This window comes from Lampetra fluviatilis, chromosome 50, assembly GCF_964198595.1.
Source record: "Lampetra fluviatilis chromosome 50, kcLamFluv1.1, whole genome shotgun sequence".
Taxonomy (NCBI): domain Eukaryota; kingdom Metazoa; phylum Chordata; class Hyperoartia; order Petromyzontiformes; family Petromyzontidae; genus Lampetra; species Lampetra fluviatilis.
Genome location: NC_136324.1, coordinates 9,225,885 through 9,241,650, shown reverse-complemented (window position 1 = coordinate 9,241,650; position 15,766 = coordinate 9,225,885). Strand labels below are relative to the sequence as shown.

Genomic DNA, 15,766 nt, shown 5'->3' with positions numbered 1-15,766 from the left:
GTACTCATTTGAGGCTAAGTCGACCTAGGGGAGGCTCAGGACCGGTTCAGATAATCGTCACTGGTGTTTGTGAGCGGTAATCGAACTGGGGTCGCCAGGTTCGTAGCGCAGCGCGCTAACCGCTACACTACCGCTCCCCAAACACACACATATACAACCAAACACGCACGCGCACACACACAATGAGGCTAACAATTATTATTTTGTGCGATACAAAACAACAAACGGCGATGCCTCAACCGCCCCCGCACAGGTGTCAACCGCTGCAATGCAAATCTCAGCTAGTGGGGACCATCTCGTGGAGGCCCAGAACATGAGCTACGTCTGCGGCGAAAGTCAGACGATGCCTTGCTCGTCTGCTCCAGTCTCGGCTGGTAGAGGAGGCGTGCACAGCTGATGAGTTAAGCACCAATCCTGACCATGTGCGGTGGGCCTCTGCCCCCGCCCCCCCCAACGACAAATCGTCATCATTGATCTAAGTTGATATGATGGATGCGAAATGAGCGAGTATGCATGTTGAACTTCTTTCGTCACCGTACGTAGCCAACCGTGCTAATCGGAGGTGCGGGGGAAGAACAACCAAACTAACTGAAGGGAACCCAACCTCCGGCCCTTTACCAAGGCCCCTTTTACTTATTGGTTCCCTGGCCCAGTGTTCGTGCTCACAGCGACGCCACTCACATGAAGAGGTCCTGCCACTGCTGCCGCGTCACAGCCTCCTGTCGCAGCAGCCGCAGCACGATAGGACGCATCACGTCCCATTTGTCCTCGAACTGCAAGGAGCCCTTGTCCTGCCCCACACACAAAAACACACACACACGACTCATACAACAGCCAATGCAACAACAGTTTTGAGTATTCGCTGCTATAAATGTCCAAGTGATGTCACTTCGATGAGCTATCATTTGCGGCCAGGTTGCTTCTGAAAAAGAGCTACATAGCTCAGTGGGTTTCACCTGGTAAAATAAAAACAGTTTAGTTTACTTTTAGCTTGGATAAGTGCGCAAAGAAGCAAGCAGAGGTGCATACCGCATCTGCATTGCACTGAGGATGCACAAAAAAGTAATGCGTGGATTACAGAACATACACAAATGAGAGAGATGTCATATTGAATGTTAAGAAAAGTGGGCTTGGACAAAACGTGTCCTTGCAAGGTACGATGGCCGGAGATCAGGACTTAACGTCAGAGCAGCAACCAAGGGAGGTAACGTGCATGATAACGATGTCCATTGCATGGATGCAGTGACAGAATCAGCTCAGGTATAGGTGCTATACATCGTGGGTCGGCAACCAAATAAACAAAAATACACATTTTATCAAATTCGGTATAAAAAACATCAATAAGTCAAAAGCTACAATGCATGCGAATAACGTTAAGAAGCAGTCCTTAAAGAGCAGCATGCAGCTCCGGAGCCGCAGGTTGCCGACCTCAATCAGGTCTGAATTGGTCTGTAATAAGGTAGGCACTGATAAGGGGTTGCCAGGTATGCAGGTCTGTGAGATTGCAGAAGCATGGGAATGCCTTCATCCAGTAGTAGATTGATCAGGGCTGAGGATGATTATAACTTGGCAGGCAGTCCGGGTGGCACTTTGGTTAAAGTGCTCGGATAATAAGGTCTCAAGTTAAAATCCCAGTTTGGGGTTCACTCAGCCTAACATCATGTCTCTGAGATTTGATCAAATGAGTACAACTTCATTGGAAGTCTGCAGTAGTTGCCCTATGGATGCGACAGGCTCCCTTCATGGGAAAGCGGAATGACAACGCTAGCTCAGGCCACCAATTTATAAGAGGATCGCCCAACAACTGTTTGGGCATGTGCATTCCTTGCATAAAATAATCAATAGATCAAATTAATCAAATTTTATTACCATGACACTTTTACATGTGTCAATGTGTCTATATGGAGCTATGCTTTCCACTGGTGGCACCAAGTGGTGGTAATTCCACATTCTTGTCATGATCCAAGTGTATTTATAGGATAATGATTAGTTGAGTCAACCCCACCTGAGGTGTGATTTCACAACATGAATTCGAGCATCGATCACAGTGCCACCGGGCTAGGGCTAATAAAGTCAGGAATGTACAGAACGCCTTGAGTGATAATTCTGTTGAGAATCTTACTCCACCACAAGAATGTGGAATTCCAATCAGTTGGCTCTGGGCTACCATTGGGCCCCGGTTTGTGGCGAGATGTTAACTCCCTCGCCTGGTATGCAGGTTGTGGGTTCGATCCCGCCCCTACGCCTGCTGTATATTTGGAGTTTGCATGTCTTTCTCTCTCTCTCCGCGGTCGCGTGGATTTTTCTCCGGGTCCTCCGGTTTTCCCCTCCACATTTAAAATCAACATCATGCGTTTAGAGTATTTGGCTGCTATACATTTCCCCAGAAGCCACTTCGTTGAGCTATCATTTGTGGCCTGGTATCTTCTAAAAAAAGAGATATATAGCTCAGTGGGCCTTATCTGGCCAAATACAAATAGTTGTCATATGAGCATAAACAGACAAATTACACCCACCACCTACAACTCAGCACTTTGAAGACGAAGGTTTGTGTGTTAATGTGAGATTTATTTAAACTCTCAATCCCTCTCAAAACTGTTCAGCAGCCAGGGGATGACAGCACAGCAAGTGGCTTTGTGAACCCAGGAGTGGGAGAATATTTTAGCATCATTCGATCAAACGAGTGGTGCGTTTCCTCTGAGCATTCTGATTTCCTGATGCGTGAAAATCGCTCATTAAAAATCAATTGGTCAAAATTGCAATGTGTGTGTGCCAGTTGTATTAAAATAAAAACCATTACGCGATTCCCTCCTCTTGCGATTCCTGCTTCAAGTTAAAAAAGTAAATTCCCTTGAAGCGGAGTTCCACGCACTCTAGTACTAGTGACCCACAATGCTACGAATCTCCGTGTCCACCAATTTCAGTCCAAATCCAAATTATCTTGTATTCTTGTGCATGGCAACATGCGTTGTGGGATGCTATCAGTATGAATGATGCTATATAAAATGAAGGCAGTATTATAACATGTTCAGAAGCTAAATGCCAACATCGAGGTCTGCTCGCCACGAGAGGGCTTCAGGAGAGAGTTTGTGTCGTTTTGCTGTTCCTCCATCAAAGGAGCGCAGACTACGGTGGTTTACTTCATGGTCCATAGTTTGGGTTGCATGAACACAGTCGCACTACGATGGCTTTTGTCTTTAATATCCAAATTACGAAGATGTGTGCATTGGCTACTTGATGTTATGATTGCGATTGATGGTCACACCAGTGTCTTCGACGAATGTCAAAGCCAGCGATGTTGGGTCTCGATTGAGGTACTTATTATTATTATTGTCGTCTCGTGTTGCACCATTCGGTTTCCCCAGCGTTCTTCAAAATCTAGGCGAGATTCGTTGTTGAGGTCGATAGCAAGAATACGCGTGACGACAAGTAACAGCTGGAGGTGGTGCACGCGCCCGTCTCTCGAACGCAGAGCGCACCCCCACCCTTCGATCACTGCGTCCATCAGCAGGCGCGTGCAGCGTGTGCCCTCGCGATGTGTTTGCAAAGGGAGGCCGGAAAAACAGGGGGGAGGCGTCCGAGGCTATTCGCAAGAGCTGCAGGATGGACAACGCTGCCTCGAGCTTGTTTAATGTAAAGGACCGCAGGAATCGACTCCCATAAGAGAGCCTCGAGGCTCAGTGAGGCTGTCCTGCAAGTGTGATGCAGTAGGGTCATGGTGTGACTGATGAGTCCCGATGAGAGCAAGACGAGTGTGAACACAAGTGTGATGCAGTAGGGTCACGGTGTGACTGATGAGTCCCGATGAGAGGAAGACTAGTAGTGTGAGCACAAGTGTGGTGCAGTAGGGCCACGGTGTGACTGATGAGTCCTGGTGAGAGGAAGACTAGTATGAGCACAAGTGTGGTTCAGGAGGGCCACGGTGTGACTGATGAGTAGGGCCACGGTGTGACTGATGAGTAGGGCCACGGTGTGACTGATGAGTAGGGCCACGGTGTGACTGATGAGTAAGGCCACGGTGTGACTGATGAGTAGGGCCACGGTGTGACTGATGAGTAGGGCCACGGTGTGACTGATGAGTAGGGCCACGGTGTGACTGATGAGTAGGGCCACGGTGTGACTGATGAGTAGGGCCACGGTGTGACTGATGAGTAGGGCCACGGTGTGACTGATGAGTCCTGATGATAGCAAGACGAGTGTGAGTACAAGTGTGATGCAGTAGGGTCATGGTGTGACTGATGAGTCCCGATGAGAGCAAGACTAGTGTGATGCAGTACGGCCACCGTGTGACCTATTTCAGTTATTATTCGTATAATCGTTACGCAATACAACTCAAGTAACGTCACGACTAAATCACGACCACAACAACAACAAATGAAACCTCTCCGCCTCTTCAAAGCAGCGGGCACCGCGCGCACGCGCTCGATCTCTAACACCAACGGCGAGCTCCGATACTCGCAATCACGCAAATTATTTTTTTTTACTTTCAAACACCTCAGGATCATTTACAAAAACCAACACATTTCAACGTTCGGCCAATGGCGGCCTAGCGCCCGGGACGCGCGCGGGCTCGACTAGTTCGAACAAGCAAAGCCCGCCGATTGACCGCCGCGTCCCGCCCGCGTCGCTCGGAGAATCGTTCCCAACGGAGCTCTCGGTGCAGCTCGAGCCCCACCACCCCGGCTGCGTTCGCCGGGGGGGGGCCGCGATCCGTTCGCCGCGAGCTTCCCCCTCCCTCGCCATCTACCGCCGCGGCGACGACTCGCTTGCTTACCTTCAGCATATTCGGAGCCGCCATGTCTGCCGGCCGAGTCTCGCGAGAGCGCGGTGGGGGTGGTGGGAGGGGGGGAAGTCTCGCGAGAACTCGGGATTCACGGGGGCCACGGAGCGACTGATGAGTTCCGATGGGGTTGAGACCGATGTTGACACGCGTGTGGTGTAGCAGGGCCCACGGTGTAACTGATGAATCCCAATTAAATATAAACCAATATTAACACATGCGTCATGTATCAGGGCCACAGTGTAACTGATGAGTTCTGATGGGAGCGAAACCAGTTCAGTTTCATTTATTTGGAATAACCCTGTGAGCCATTCGGCTCTTGATTCGGGTGCAACCGCAACAAAGAATAAAATTACAAGATATATTAAACATTTACTATTCGCAAATTGAAACATCCCCTACAAAAACAATACAATCTTCCAGAAAAAGCACAATTTGTTTATGCTGCGTAGAAAAATGTGCAAAAAATCCCATTTTGATGTTAGATCACAATAACAATCATAATACAATGTATATTACATTTTTAAGTATAACTCTATACTACATAAAAAAAATCTAGCTAAACTAAACCTTTCTAGAAATTACTAAAATGATGCTATAAAAACAATGTAACAGTGATCATGAGAAATGTGATTGAAAGTTTACAATAGCGACATACATAACATATATTACTAAACCTAGCATCCTTCGCTAGCTGCATGAGTCATTCCATAATAGCAGGAGCAACAATAGTAGTAGCAGCACAATATAATCAAAATACATGATCATTTCTCGCATTGGTCATCTATACTTATATATTTGATTTCAGGCCACTGGATAGCAGTGGCAGCTAGGGTTGTTCGACTCCTCTAGAGCAGTTTTGAGTGATGGTCTTGTAGGTAGTGATCCAAGCTGGAGTTTATTTGCGATAGCATTCCAGACCCTGGGGGCATCTATAGCAAAAGCCCTTCCTCCAGTATTTGTACGGCAATAAGGAATGCGAAGCTGGTAAATGAGCGAAGATCTTAGCTCATATTTGTTTTCGAAACAATGAAGAGATCCAGCAAGTAATCTGCGGATCTTTTGCAGTATTGTAGGGCTGTTACAGAGAGCCCGTTATGCATGGCAGCCTATGGTAAACAAGCACAGTGGGCGGGGCTACGTCAGTGCACGGGCAGGTGCCCTCTACGACGTCCGCGCTTCGGACGTTACGATCCCCCGGGGCCCCACCCCTCAGGGAGGGGGGTGTATAAAAGGGGAATGTATCGGGAGGCTCGGGAGTGATGTTTAGCTAAAGAAGAGGAGGAGGAAGACGTCTGAGATAGAGCCCTGGACTCCCCCTGGTACGCCGTCCTTATCAGGACCGCGCAGGCTCGAGCCAGTGGCGTGGTACCAGAGCCAGAGCCAGTGCTGGTCTGGACTCTGGGTACCGGGCCCGACTGACCAGTGTCGGGCCAAGATAGCCTCCCCTAGCCCATTAGTGGAGGACTCAGAGGCAGGCTAAGGTTAGCCTAGAGGTGTGTCCTCAGATAGACGGGTGAGGGGGCCGATACCCCCTCAATTGTGTATGTCACAAAGTTGGTATTCAAATAAACAAGTGTGCCTCCAACTCCGGTGTCAACGAGTCGTAAGCGTTACTACATCTGGCGTCAGAAGTGAAACAAAGTACGAACATGGATACACGCCGGACGACTCGAGTCGGAGTACCAGGGGCGGAGGACACCGCTGCAGTTGGAGGGCCCGAGATGGCTGAAGATGCCATCGAGCAGCCGGGGCTGGGTGCATCCACGCCACAGCAGCTGGAGGAAGGGGAGCCGTCGACGGAGGGGCTGAGGCAGGCGCACGCGAAGCTGGCCGAGCTGCTGTACGCCGCAGCCGCCATGCTCGACAACATCACGCGGCTGGGGGCTGCGGGACCGCCACGAGGCGACAGCAGCCAACGACCACAGCGCCTTCCCGCCATTTCAACGGAGCAACATTTTGAAACTCCCGCCATCGCCGCAGCTGCTGTTGAGGGCGTGGCCGCTCTAAGCATCGCGTCCAACGGCGGGAGTACAGTGCCTGCCGCGTCACCACGGGTGCGACCGGCGATGCCATCGCTGCTTCGGGCCGACGCTGAGTCGAGTGAGGGAGACGAGGGAGCGCGATCGTCCTCTGCAGCCGCTGCCTTACATCAGCGACTGCCGCCGCTCAAAGAATTTGTGGGCGAGGAGGGCGACTGGGGCGGCTTCCAGCGGCGCTTCCTCGCTCACCAGGAGATGGCACAGTGGACAGACGCCGAGGCTCTCCGAGCACTGCCAGCACTCCTCGACAGCGACGCCCTCGCCACACTAACATCGGCAACGAAGGAGAGGCGTTCCACGCTGCGGAAGGCGATGCAAGTGCTGTCCGCTGTGTATGGGCACCATCGGACTGTCGTCAACTCTTTTACGATCGCCAGCGGGGGACGAAGGAGTCGCCCCTGGCGTACCGTACAAGCCTCCTGGCGCTGGCAAAGGAAGCCTTTCCACGAATGGACGACGAGGGGATCGACGCCATGGTGACAGAAAAGATACTTTTGCTGGCGGACGACTTAGACATCGTCATTGTCGCACAGGACGATGCAGAAATGTGCTCCCTCCAAGCGGCCCGTCTCCTCCACGCAAACCTGTCCTCTCAACGACGGAAGGCCAGCAAGGCGGCGAGCGGGCGCGCCGTCGCTGCGGCCACCCTCCCGGCGGAAGAGGTTTGCGCCATCAACCATCGACGGCAGCACGGAGCGGGAGCGCGGGAGGACCGGGCCGGTTCAAGCCGTCTACAACGTCCATCGTCGCCACCAGCGCTTCCACGCTGTTATAACTGCGGCATCCGGGGCCACGTCGCCTCGGGGTGCCGCTCTCCTCGGCAGCGCGGAACGACACCTCAACGGGACGCCGGCCCTCGTCACAAGCTCCACCATCATAATCCGGCGAGTCGCGGCACCCCTCATGTTTGGCCCACGCACACGCCCGTCACACACTCGAACACCGCAGCGAAGGGGGGGCAAATATCGCGTACCATGGCACCAACACGCACCGCTCTGGGTACTCACATTGAACCCAGCCAGTGGTCCGTGTTGGCCCATCGGGTTGTAGCCGCGTCATCGGGGTCGTCGGCCGTTGTGGGTCACATCGATGGGGTCGAGGTGCGCATCCTGGTCGATACAGGGGCATCGGCGACCATTATTTCGGAGTTGATTTATAACATTCTCCCTGCCCAGAGCCGTCCTTTGATGCCTGTTAATGTACCATTCTTTGCTGCTAACGGGGGTTCACTTGGCATCATCGGACAAATTCGAGCCCAGATTTGTGTCGGGGATATTAAATTATCTGGGCCGATTTTTGTTTCCTCCTCGCTGGCGGTTCCGTGCCTGCTGGGGACGGATTTCCTGGCCAAAATGCCGATTAGGATATTAATCGACCAGGGATGCATTGAGCTCCCATTGGGCCGACGCATGGCGTTTCTGCCATCCCCCGCTACGAGCCGGACGGCGTTCGCGACGGTGCCGGCGTTCGTAGATAGAACGGTGCGCGTTCCTCCGGGGGCGCAAATGTTAATTCCTTTGAAACTTCGGCGGCCCTTCGCTAAGGGCATTGGGGCTCAAGGGGTTCTGCTGGGACCGTCTAGGGCCGGGGTCAGTGGACCTAATTTACTCCCGGCCCAGACCATAGTGAGAGGGGAAGGTGAACCCTTCATCGCGGTCCTCAATGTGGGCTCGCAGACGGTGGTGGTCCCACAGGGGACCGTGCTTGCTCACGCAACGCCGGTGCCCTGTGAGGAACCCGTCGCGAGTCATGTCGGCGCTGTCCCTGCACCGCGACCACATTCGGACAGCGATGAAGGGTGGCTCGAGGCGCTTTGCGCGGGATCGACGGACCTGTCAAATTTAGAGCGCCAACGTCTTAAGACACTACTGAGGGAATTTTCCGACGTTTTCAGTCGGGATAAATACGATTTGGGCTGCACTCATCTGCTGCGTCACCATATTGATACGGGTGACAGGGCGCCAATACGCCAGAATCCTTTTCGGTTGAGTCCCGCCGAAAAGGACCATGTCAAATCGGCTGTTGATGACATGCTAGCCGCCGACATCATTTCTCCCTCCAACAGCCCTTGGGGAGCGCCGATCGTCCTGGTTAAGAAGCAGGACGGTTCGTTGCGGTTTTGCGTTGACTTTCGGCGCCTTAATAAAATTACGGTTGCCGACGCATACCCGATCCCACGGATGGACGAATCGCTTGACGCCTTGGCGGGAGCGCGATTCTTCTCCACATTGGACTTACTTTCGGGATTCTGGCAGCTTCCTCTGGACGATGATTCAAAGCCTAAAACTGCTTTCCGTACTCCGCACGGCCTGTTTCAATTCAACCGGTTGCCGATGGGCTTACACTCAGCGCCGGCAACTTTCCAGCGGTTGATGGAATTGGTTTTGGCTGGATTGCAATGGGAATCGTGCCTGATTTATTTGGATGACGTCATTGTCTTTGGCAAAACTTTTGAGGAACATCTCCAGAGGTTGCGGGCAGTTTTCCTAAAGATGCGGGCTGCTAATTTGAAATTTAAGCCCCAAAAATGCCATTTGTTACGCGAGTCGGTGCGTTATTTGGGGCACATCGTGGGGCGCTCAGGTATTTCTACCGATCCCGCCAAAACGCAGTGTGTTAGCTCCTGGCCGACTCCCACCTCAGTGGGAGAGGTTAGGAGTTTTATTGGGTTCGCGTCGTATTATAGACGCTTCGTCGCTAATTTTGCGACTATCGCCAAACCCCTACATGCTTTGACATCTAAAGGGGTTCGGTTCTGCTGGGGTCAGGAGGAGGAAGCTGCTTTTTGCTCCCTTCGGGACGCTTTGGTAAACGCTCCTCCCCTGATTTACCCTGATTTTTCAAAACCGTTCTTGCTCGACACCGATGCGAGCAACACGGGTATTGGGGGCGTGCTCTCCCAGGTGGTTGACGGCGTGGAACGTGTGGTTGCGTACGGCAGTCGGGTGTTGTCTCCAGCGGAGCAACGGTATTGTGTCACCCGTAGGGAACTGTTGGCAATTGTCCATTTCGTCCAACAGTATCGCCCATATCTGTACGGTCGGCATTTCACCGTCCGCACAGATCATGCGGCACTGCAGTACGCCCTGAGGGTTCAACAGCCATCGGGACAATTGTCCCGATGGTTGGAGGTCCTCCAGGATTACGATTTCCAAACCACATACCGTAAGGGCGTTCGCCACACCAACGCGGACGCTCTGTCACGCTTGCCAACCACCTCCGAGTGTGCATGCCTCCTGGGGTCTGGACGTTGCAGGCCTCCAGGGGACACATCGGTACCTGTCTTGGCGGCCGCCAACGACGACGATGCAATGGTTCCTAATTCGATCGAACAACAGGGCAAAGATTCCCTGTTGGGGTTGCCCGTCATTGAATGGGGGCGCCTCCAGATGGAGGATGTCTCCCTCCTCGGGTGGCGACGTCGCGTTGGCGGTGCGGCGGGGGGAAAAAGAGGTGCTTCCGACGCATGGGAAATGTGCCAAGGTCTGCTAATGCATTGGGACGGGAAGTCACGTCGACATCGGCTGGTTGTCCCTACTGGGTTGCGGGGTAGGGTGGTATGGGCCGCTCATGAGCGCCTCCTACACCTGGGGACCCAAAAGACTCTCGCCTTGCTGCAACTTGATTTTTACTGGCCTGGCATGACGAGGGATGTTGGGGATTTGTTGGGATCGTGCCCTCAATGTGCACAACGCAAACCGCCGGCACGGGAGTCTAACCCGCCCTTGCAATCGATCAAAGTGTCCAGGATAAACGAGCTGGTCGCTCTGGACATTTTGGGACCATTCCCCGCCACCCCCAGAGGGAATAGATATTTGTTGACGGGTGTCGAGTATTTTACACGCTGGCCTATGGCCTGGCCTCTGGCCAACCAGTCGGCAGCAGCCATCGTGGAGGCCTTTGTTCAGGGTTATGTCCTGGACAAAGGTGCTCCGGAGAGGCTGCTGACCGACCAGGGCAGAAATTTTTCCGGTAAACTACTCAGACAAGTCTGCGATCTCCTGGGCACAAAGAAAATTCGGACCTCCCCATATCACCCACAAACTGACGGGATGGTCGAACGTTTGCATCGCACCATCTCGTCCATGTTATCACAACAAGTTTCGGACTCGCAAACGGATTGGGACCTACAAATTCAGGGGGTCTTGGCGGCGTACCGGATGGCACCCCATGCGGCTACGGGGTTTTCTCCCTTTTACCTCATGTACGGCCGAGAACCAGACCCGCCTGTTCGTGCCCAGTTGCGGATCCCTGTGCCGCAGGGAAAAACTAATCTGGCTGACCACGTTAAATTTAATCTGGACAAATTGACTGAGGCACGGGATGCTGCAATGCAAAACTCTGACCTCCGTCAGAAGGCAAATGAGCGCCTCAGATTGAGTCGAGCGTACATGCTGCAGTGGAAGCCGGGGGACAAGGCATGGTTGCACTGCCCCCAGGTGCCACTGGCAACCTCCTCTAAACTGGTGCGGCCGTGGCGGGGCCCTGTGGAAGTGGTGGAGGTGTTACGTCCGCAGTGCGTGCGCATCAAGTGGGGGAAGCGGCGATGGTTCGTGCACCCCTCCAGATTAAAACCCTTCGCTGCGGTACACAACCCCACTTCACACGCGCGTGGCCAAACATGTGGGGGGTCGGCCGACTTGCTGGGTCCGTCTCCGTCGCTCTCACCTAATGCCTTGCCGGCTGTGCCACCTTCAGGAGCATCAGGAGTGACGGGCTCACGCCCGATCACCCCTCCTGCGGATGCCGAGGGTCACGCGGAGTCAGAGGAATGCTCACCTCAAGACGGACAGTCGCCACCTGATGGTCCGCCACGCGGGGTTACCCCGTGTGAGGGGCCCGCTGCAAGGACGCGCGCTAAAATGCGCAAACTGTTGTGAGGCCGGAAAATGTGTACATAGCTGTTGTGTTTATTGGGTGTTGTGTGGATGGTGTGTTTCCCGCTCCTCGGATGTACATATGTTGGGTTCACCGTTTGTTGTGTGTGCGGGGTGGGTTCCCTGCTGGTTGTATATAAGCTGTTTTTTTTTACGGAATTCGTATTTATTCGGGGGGGTGCGACGGGTTGTTTCTCATCTTGTTGTTGTGTCTTGTTCTGGTTCCTGTTATGGTTCAAAAAATAGTGAGGCACACGTGAGGGGGTGAAGGCACCTTTATTGTCAAATTTTTGTGTGTTGGCAGCCGGGACGGCTGCGTGCTATGTGGGGGGGAGTGATGTAGGGCTGTTACAGAGAGCCCATTATGCATGGCAGCCTATGGTAAACAAGCACAGTGGGCGGGGCTACGTCAGTGCACGGGCAGGTGCCCTCTACGACGTCCGCGCTTCGGACGTTACGATCCCCCGGGGCCCCACCCCTCAGGGAGGGGGGTGTATAAAAGGGGAATGTATCGGGAGGCTCGGGAGTGATGTTTAGCTAAAGAAGAGGAGGAGGAAGACGTCTGAGATAGAGCCCTGGACTCCCCCTGGTACGCCGTCCTTATCAGGACCGCGCAGGCTCGAGCCAGTGGCGTGGTACCAGAGCCAGAGCCAGTGCTGGTCTGGACTCTGGGTACCGGGCCCGACTGACCAGTGTCGGGCCAAGATAGCCTCCCCTAGCCCATTAGTGGAGGACTCAGAGGCAGGCTAAGGTTAGCCTAGAGGTGTGTCCTCAGATAGACGGGTGAGGGGGCCGATACCCCCTCAATTGTGTATGTCACAAAGTTGGTATTCAAATAAACAAGTGTGCCTCCAACTCCGGTGTCAACGAGTCGTAAGCGTTACTACAGTATGAACACAAGTGTGATGTTGCAGGTTCCACATTGTAACTGATGAATCCCAATGAAAGCGAAACCAATATTAACACAAGTGTAATGTATCAGAACCACGATGTAACTGATGATTATCAATGAGAGGGAAACCAGTATTAACACAAGTGTAATGTAGCAAAGCCACGGTGTAACTGATGATTCTCAATGAGAGCGAACCCAGTATTAACATGTGTGATGTAGCAGAGCCACGGTGTAACTGATGCATCTCACTGATAGCGAAACCAGTATGAACACAAGTTTGATGTAGCAGGGCCACAGTGCAACGGATGAGTTTCAATCAGAGACCAGTATTAACACACGTGTAATGTAGTAGGGCCACAGTGCAACTGATGAGTTTCGATGGGTGCGAAACCAATATTAACACAAATGTGATGTAGCAGGACCACAGTATAACTGATGAATCCCAATGAGAGTGAGACCAATATTAACACCAGTGTAATGTATCAGAACCACGGTGTAACTGATGATTATCAATGAGAGGGAAACCAGTATTAACACAAGTGTAATGTAGGAGAGCTACTGTGTAGCTGATGAATCCCAATGTTAGCGAAACCAGCACGAACACAAGTGTAATGTAGCAGCGCCGCAGGGCAACTGATGAGTCCCGATTAAGCGAAACAGAATGAACAAGAGTGTGATGTAGCTGGTCCCATAGTGTCACTGATAAATCCCAATTAAACCACTATCGCCACGGTTGACTGAAAGTGGGCAAACAGCCTTGCTCAGGATTCCCAATAGAGATGTAACGCTTCGTTATAAACTACTTATATAACAACAGTTTCACTTATATGTTTTATTTACAATGTATAATACACATCATTCAAAAAAATTGAGCAAAACAGTATAGACTCTTCTTATAGCAGGGTATTAACCTTCGAGACAAATAAAAACAACCCCAATACTTTACCTTTGAATTTAAAATTTTGAATTAAAAAAAACGTAACTTTAACTTGGAAGGTACTCTATCTGGTATATAAAGTTATCTAGTTTTGATTATCCACAATACAGGGTTTTTTGGGGGGTTAGGTCGCGTAAATATAAATTTGTTGTAAAACCCGCTACCATCCGACACAGACAATTAATTAGTAAGAGTTGTCACGTAAACAGAACATGCCAATTCGTTACTAGCACAGCACACCGGTGTGTCGGAGAGCAAATCCACAACATTTACACAGTTTGGATTATACAAATGGCGAGATGGACATCGCTCAGCTATAATCGCCAGTCTCGTGGGAACAGGTCCAGTGTCAATGCACCGTTCAATATCACTCGGCCTCCACCACGACCTCCACCACAACCTCCACCACGGTCTCCACCACGACCTCCACCACGACCTCCACCACGACCTCCACCACGGTCTCCACCATGGTCTCCACCACGACCTCCACCACGATTCCGACGTGCCACGTCTGTCCAGCGCAGACGTAAACCCTCGCATAGTGCCGTCGCTCAAATTCAGTTTGACCCAAGTCCACAACCGTTCACAGACGAGGAAGAAAAAATCATGCGTACGCATGGATTACACGTGACGCTTTCTAATAATGTGACTTTGTGACTTTACCGAAAGAACCAAAGAGTAATGTGTGTACGTGTTTACGTGTGGGTGTACGTGTGTGTAGGTGTGTGTGTACGTGTGTGTGTGTACGTGTGTGTTTACGTGTGTGTAGGTGTGTGTTTACGTGTGTGTAGGTGTGTGTACGTGTGTGTAGGTGTGTGTGTACGTGTGTGTACGTGTGTGTACGTGTGTGTGTAGATGTGTGTGTGTACGTGTGTGTGTACGTGTGTGTATATGTATGTGTAGATGTGTGTGTGTGTAGGTGTGTGTGTAGATGTGTGTGTGTATGTGTGTGTGTACGTGTGTGTAGATGTGTGTGTAGATGTGTGTGTAGGTGTGTGTGTAGATGTGTGTGTGTAGGTGTGTGTGTAGATGTGTGTGTATATGTGTGTGTGTAGGTGTGTGTGTACGTGTGTGTAGGTGTGTGTGTAGATGTGTGTGTGTAGGTGTGTGTGTACGTGTGTGTAGGTGTGTGTGTAGGTGTGTGTGTACGTGTGTGTAGGTGTGTGTGTACGTGTGTGTGTAGGTGTGTATATGGGGAGCGGTAGTATAGCGGTTAGCGCGCTGCGCTATGAACCTGGCGACCCGGGTTCGATTCCCGCTCACGGCTAACACCAGTGACGATTATCTGAACCGGTCCTGGGCCTCCCCTAGGTCGACTCAGCCTCAAATGAGTACCTGATGCAGTGTAAACATTGACACTAGGGAGACAAAGGCGGTCGGGCGTGGTGCTGGCCACCCACCCCCTTGTGTACCGTTCCGGCCTTCATAGGTGCTCGTGAACAGCACTTGCCCCTACAGTCTATTAAGGCTATATGGGGGATCTTTGTCTTTGTAGGTGTGTGTAGGTGTGTGTAACGGTTAGGGAGCTGCGCTACGAACCTGGCGACCCGGGTTCGATTCCCGCTCACGGTCAACACCAGTGACGATTATCTGAACCGGTCCTGGGTCTCCCCTAGGTCGACTCAGCTTCAAATGAGTACCTGGTGCGATGTGTAAACATCACCACTAGGGAGACAAAGGCGGCCGGGCGTGGTGTTGGCCACCCACCCCCTCGTGTGCCGTGCCGGCCTTTATAGGTGCTCGCTAACAGAACTTGCCCCTACAGTCTGTTAAGGCTACACGGGGGATCTTTGTCTTTGTGTGTGTGTCCGGGTGTTTACGTGTGTGTACCTGTGTGTGTGCGTGTTCTTAAAAATGCCTAATTAGCGACAGGGGTAGAAATGGGCCGGAGCGAGCCGGAGCAAGTTGGCACAGTCGTGGGTGCAGCTGGCGCATCTACCGGTCATTTCAGTCAGCCAACCCATGGCACTTGCTGGGTCTGCCCCCGAGGCCTCCTGTCAGCGAGCCTTCTACACTTCACGTGGTCGCCTCAAAGTGCACCTGGCCTGGCACAGGCGCCTTGGTGACGTCGCCGTCACTTTGTGGCGAATGGCGGTTGTGTTGGTATTGGTGGGAGTGGACAGGTCCACAGCTTCTTTCACCCGAACCAAGCTGCATTCCCTCCTCACCTCACACAACCAGCACTCCGTACGAGGGATTGTTCTAAAAGTGTGCGTGTTCTTAGGTGACATTATACCA

At 52.2% G+C, this 15,766-nt stretch overlaps 2 protein-coding genes across 2 annotated transcripts in view; both read right to left on the bottom strand.

The window, feature by feature from the left end:
* Window positions 1-4,817, bottom strand: part of CUL5 (cullin 5) — a 28,230-nt gene extending 23,413 nt beyond the window's left edge. The window contains exons 1-2 of the mRNA XM_078878353.1: window positions 4,775-4,817; window positions 682-791 (exon numbers count right to left, since the gene is read on the bottom strand). Coding sequence (XP_078734479.1) covers window positions 682-791; window positions 4,775-4,798 — 134 coding nt within the window. The 5' untranslated portion in view covers window positions 4,799-4,817. The remainder of the gene's footprint in view (window positions 1-681; window positions 792-4,774) is intronic.
* LOC144948697 (transmembrane gamma-carboxyglutamic acid protein 3-like) overlaps window positions 1-15,766 on the bottom strand; it is a 311,492-nt gene that overhangs the window by 201,988 nt on the left and 93,738 nt on the right. The gene's annotated exons all lie outside the window — the stretch shown is intronic.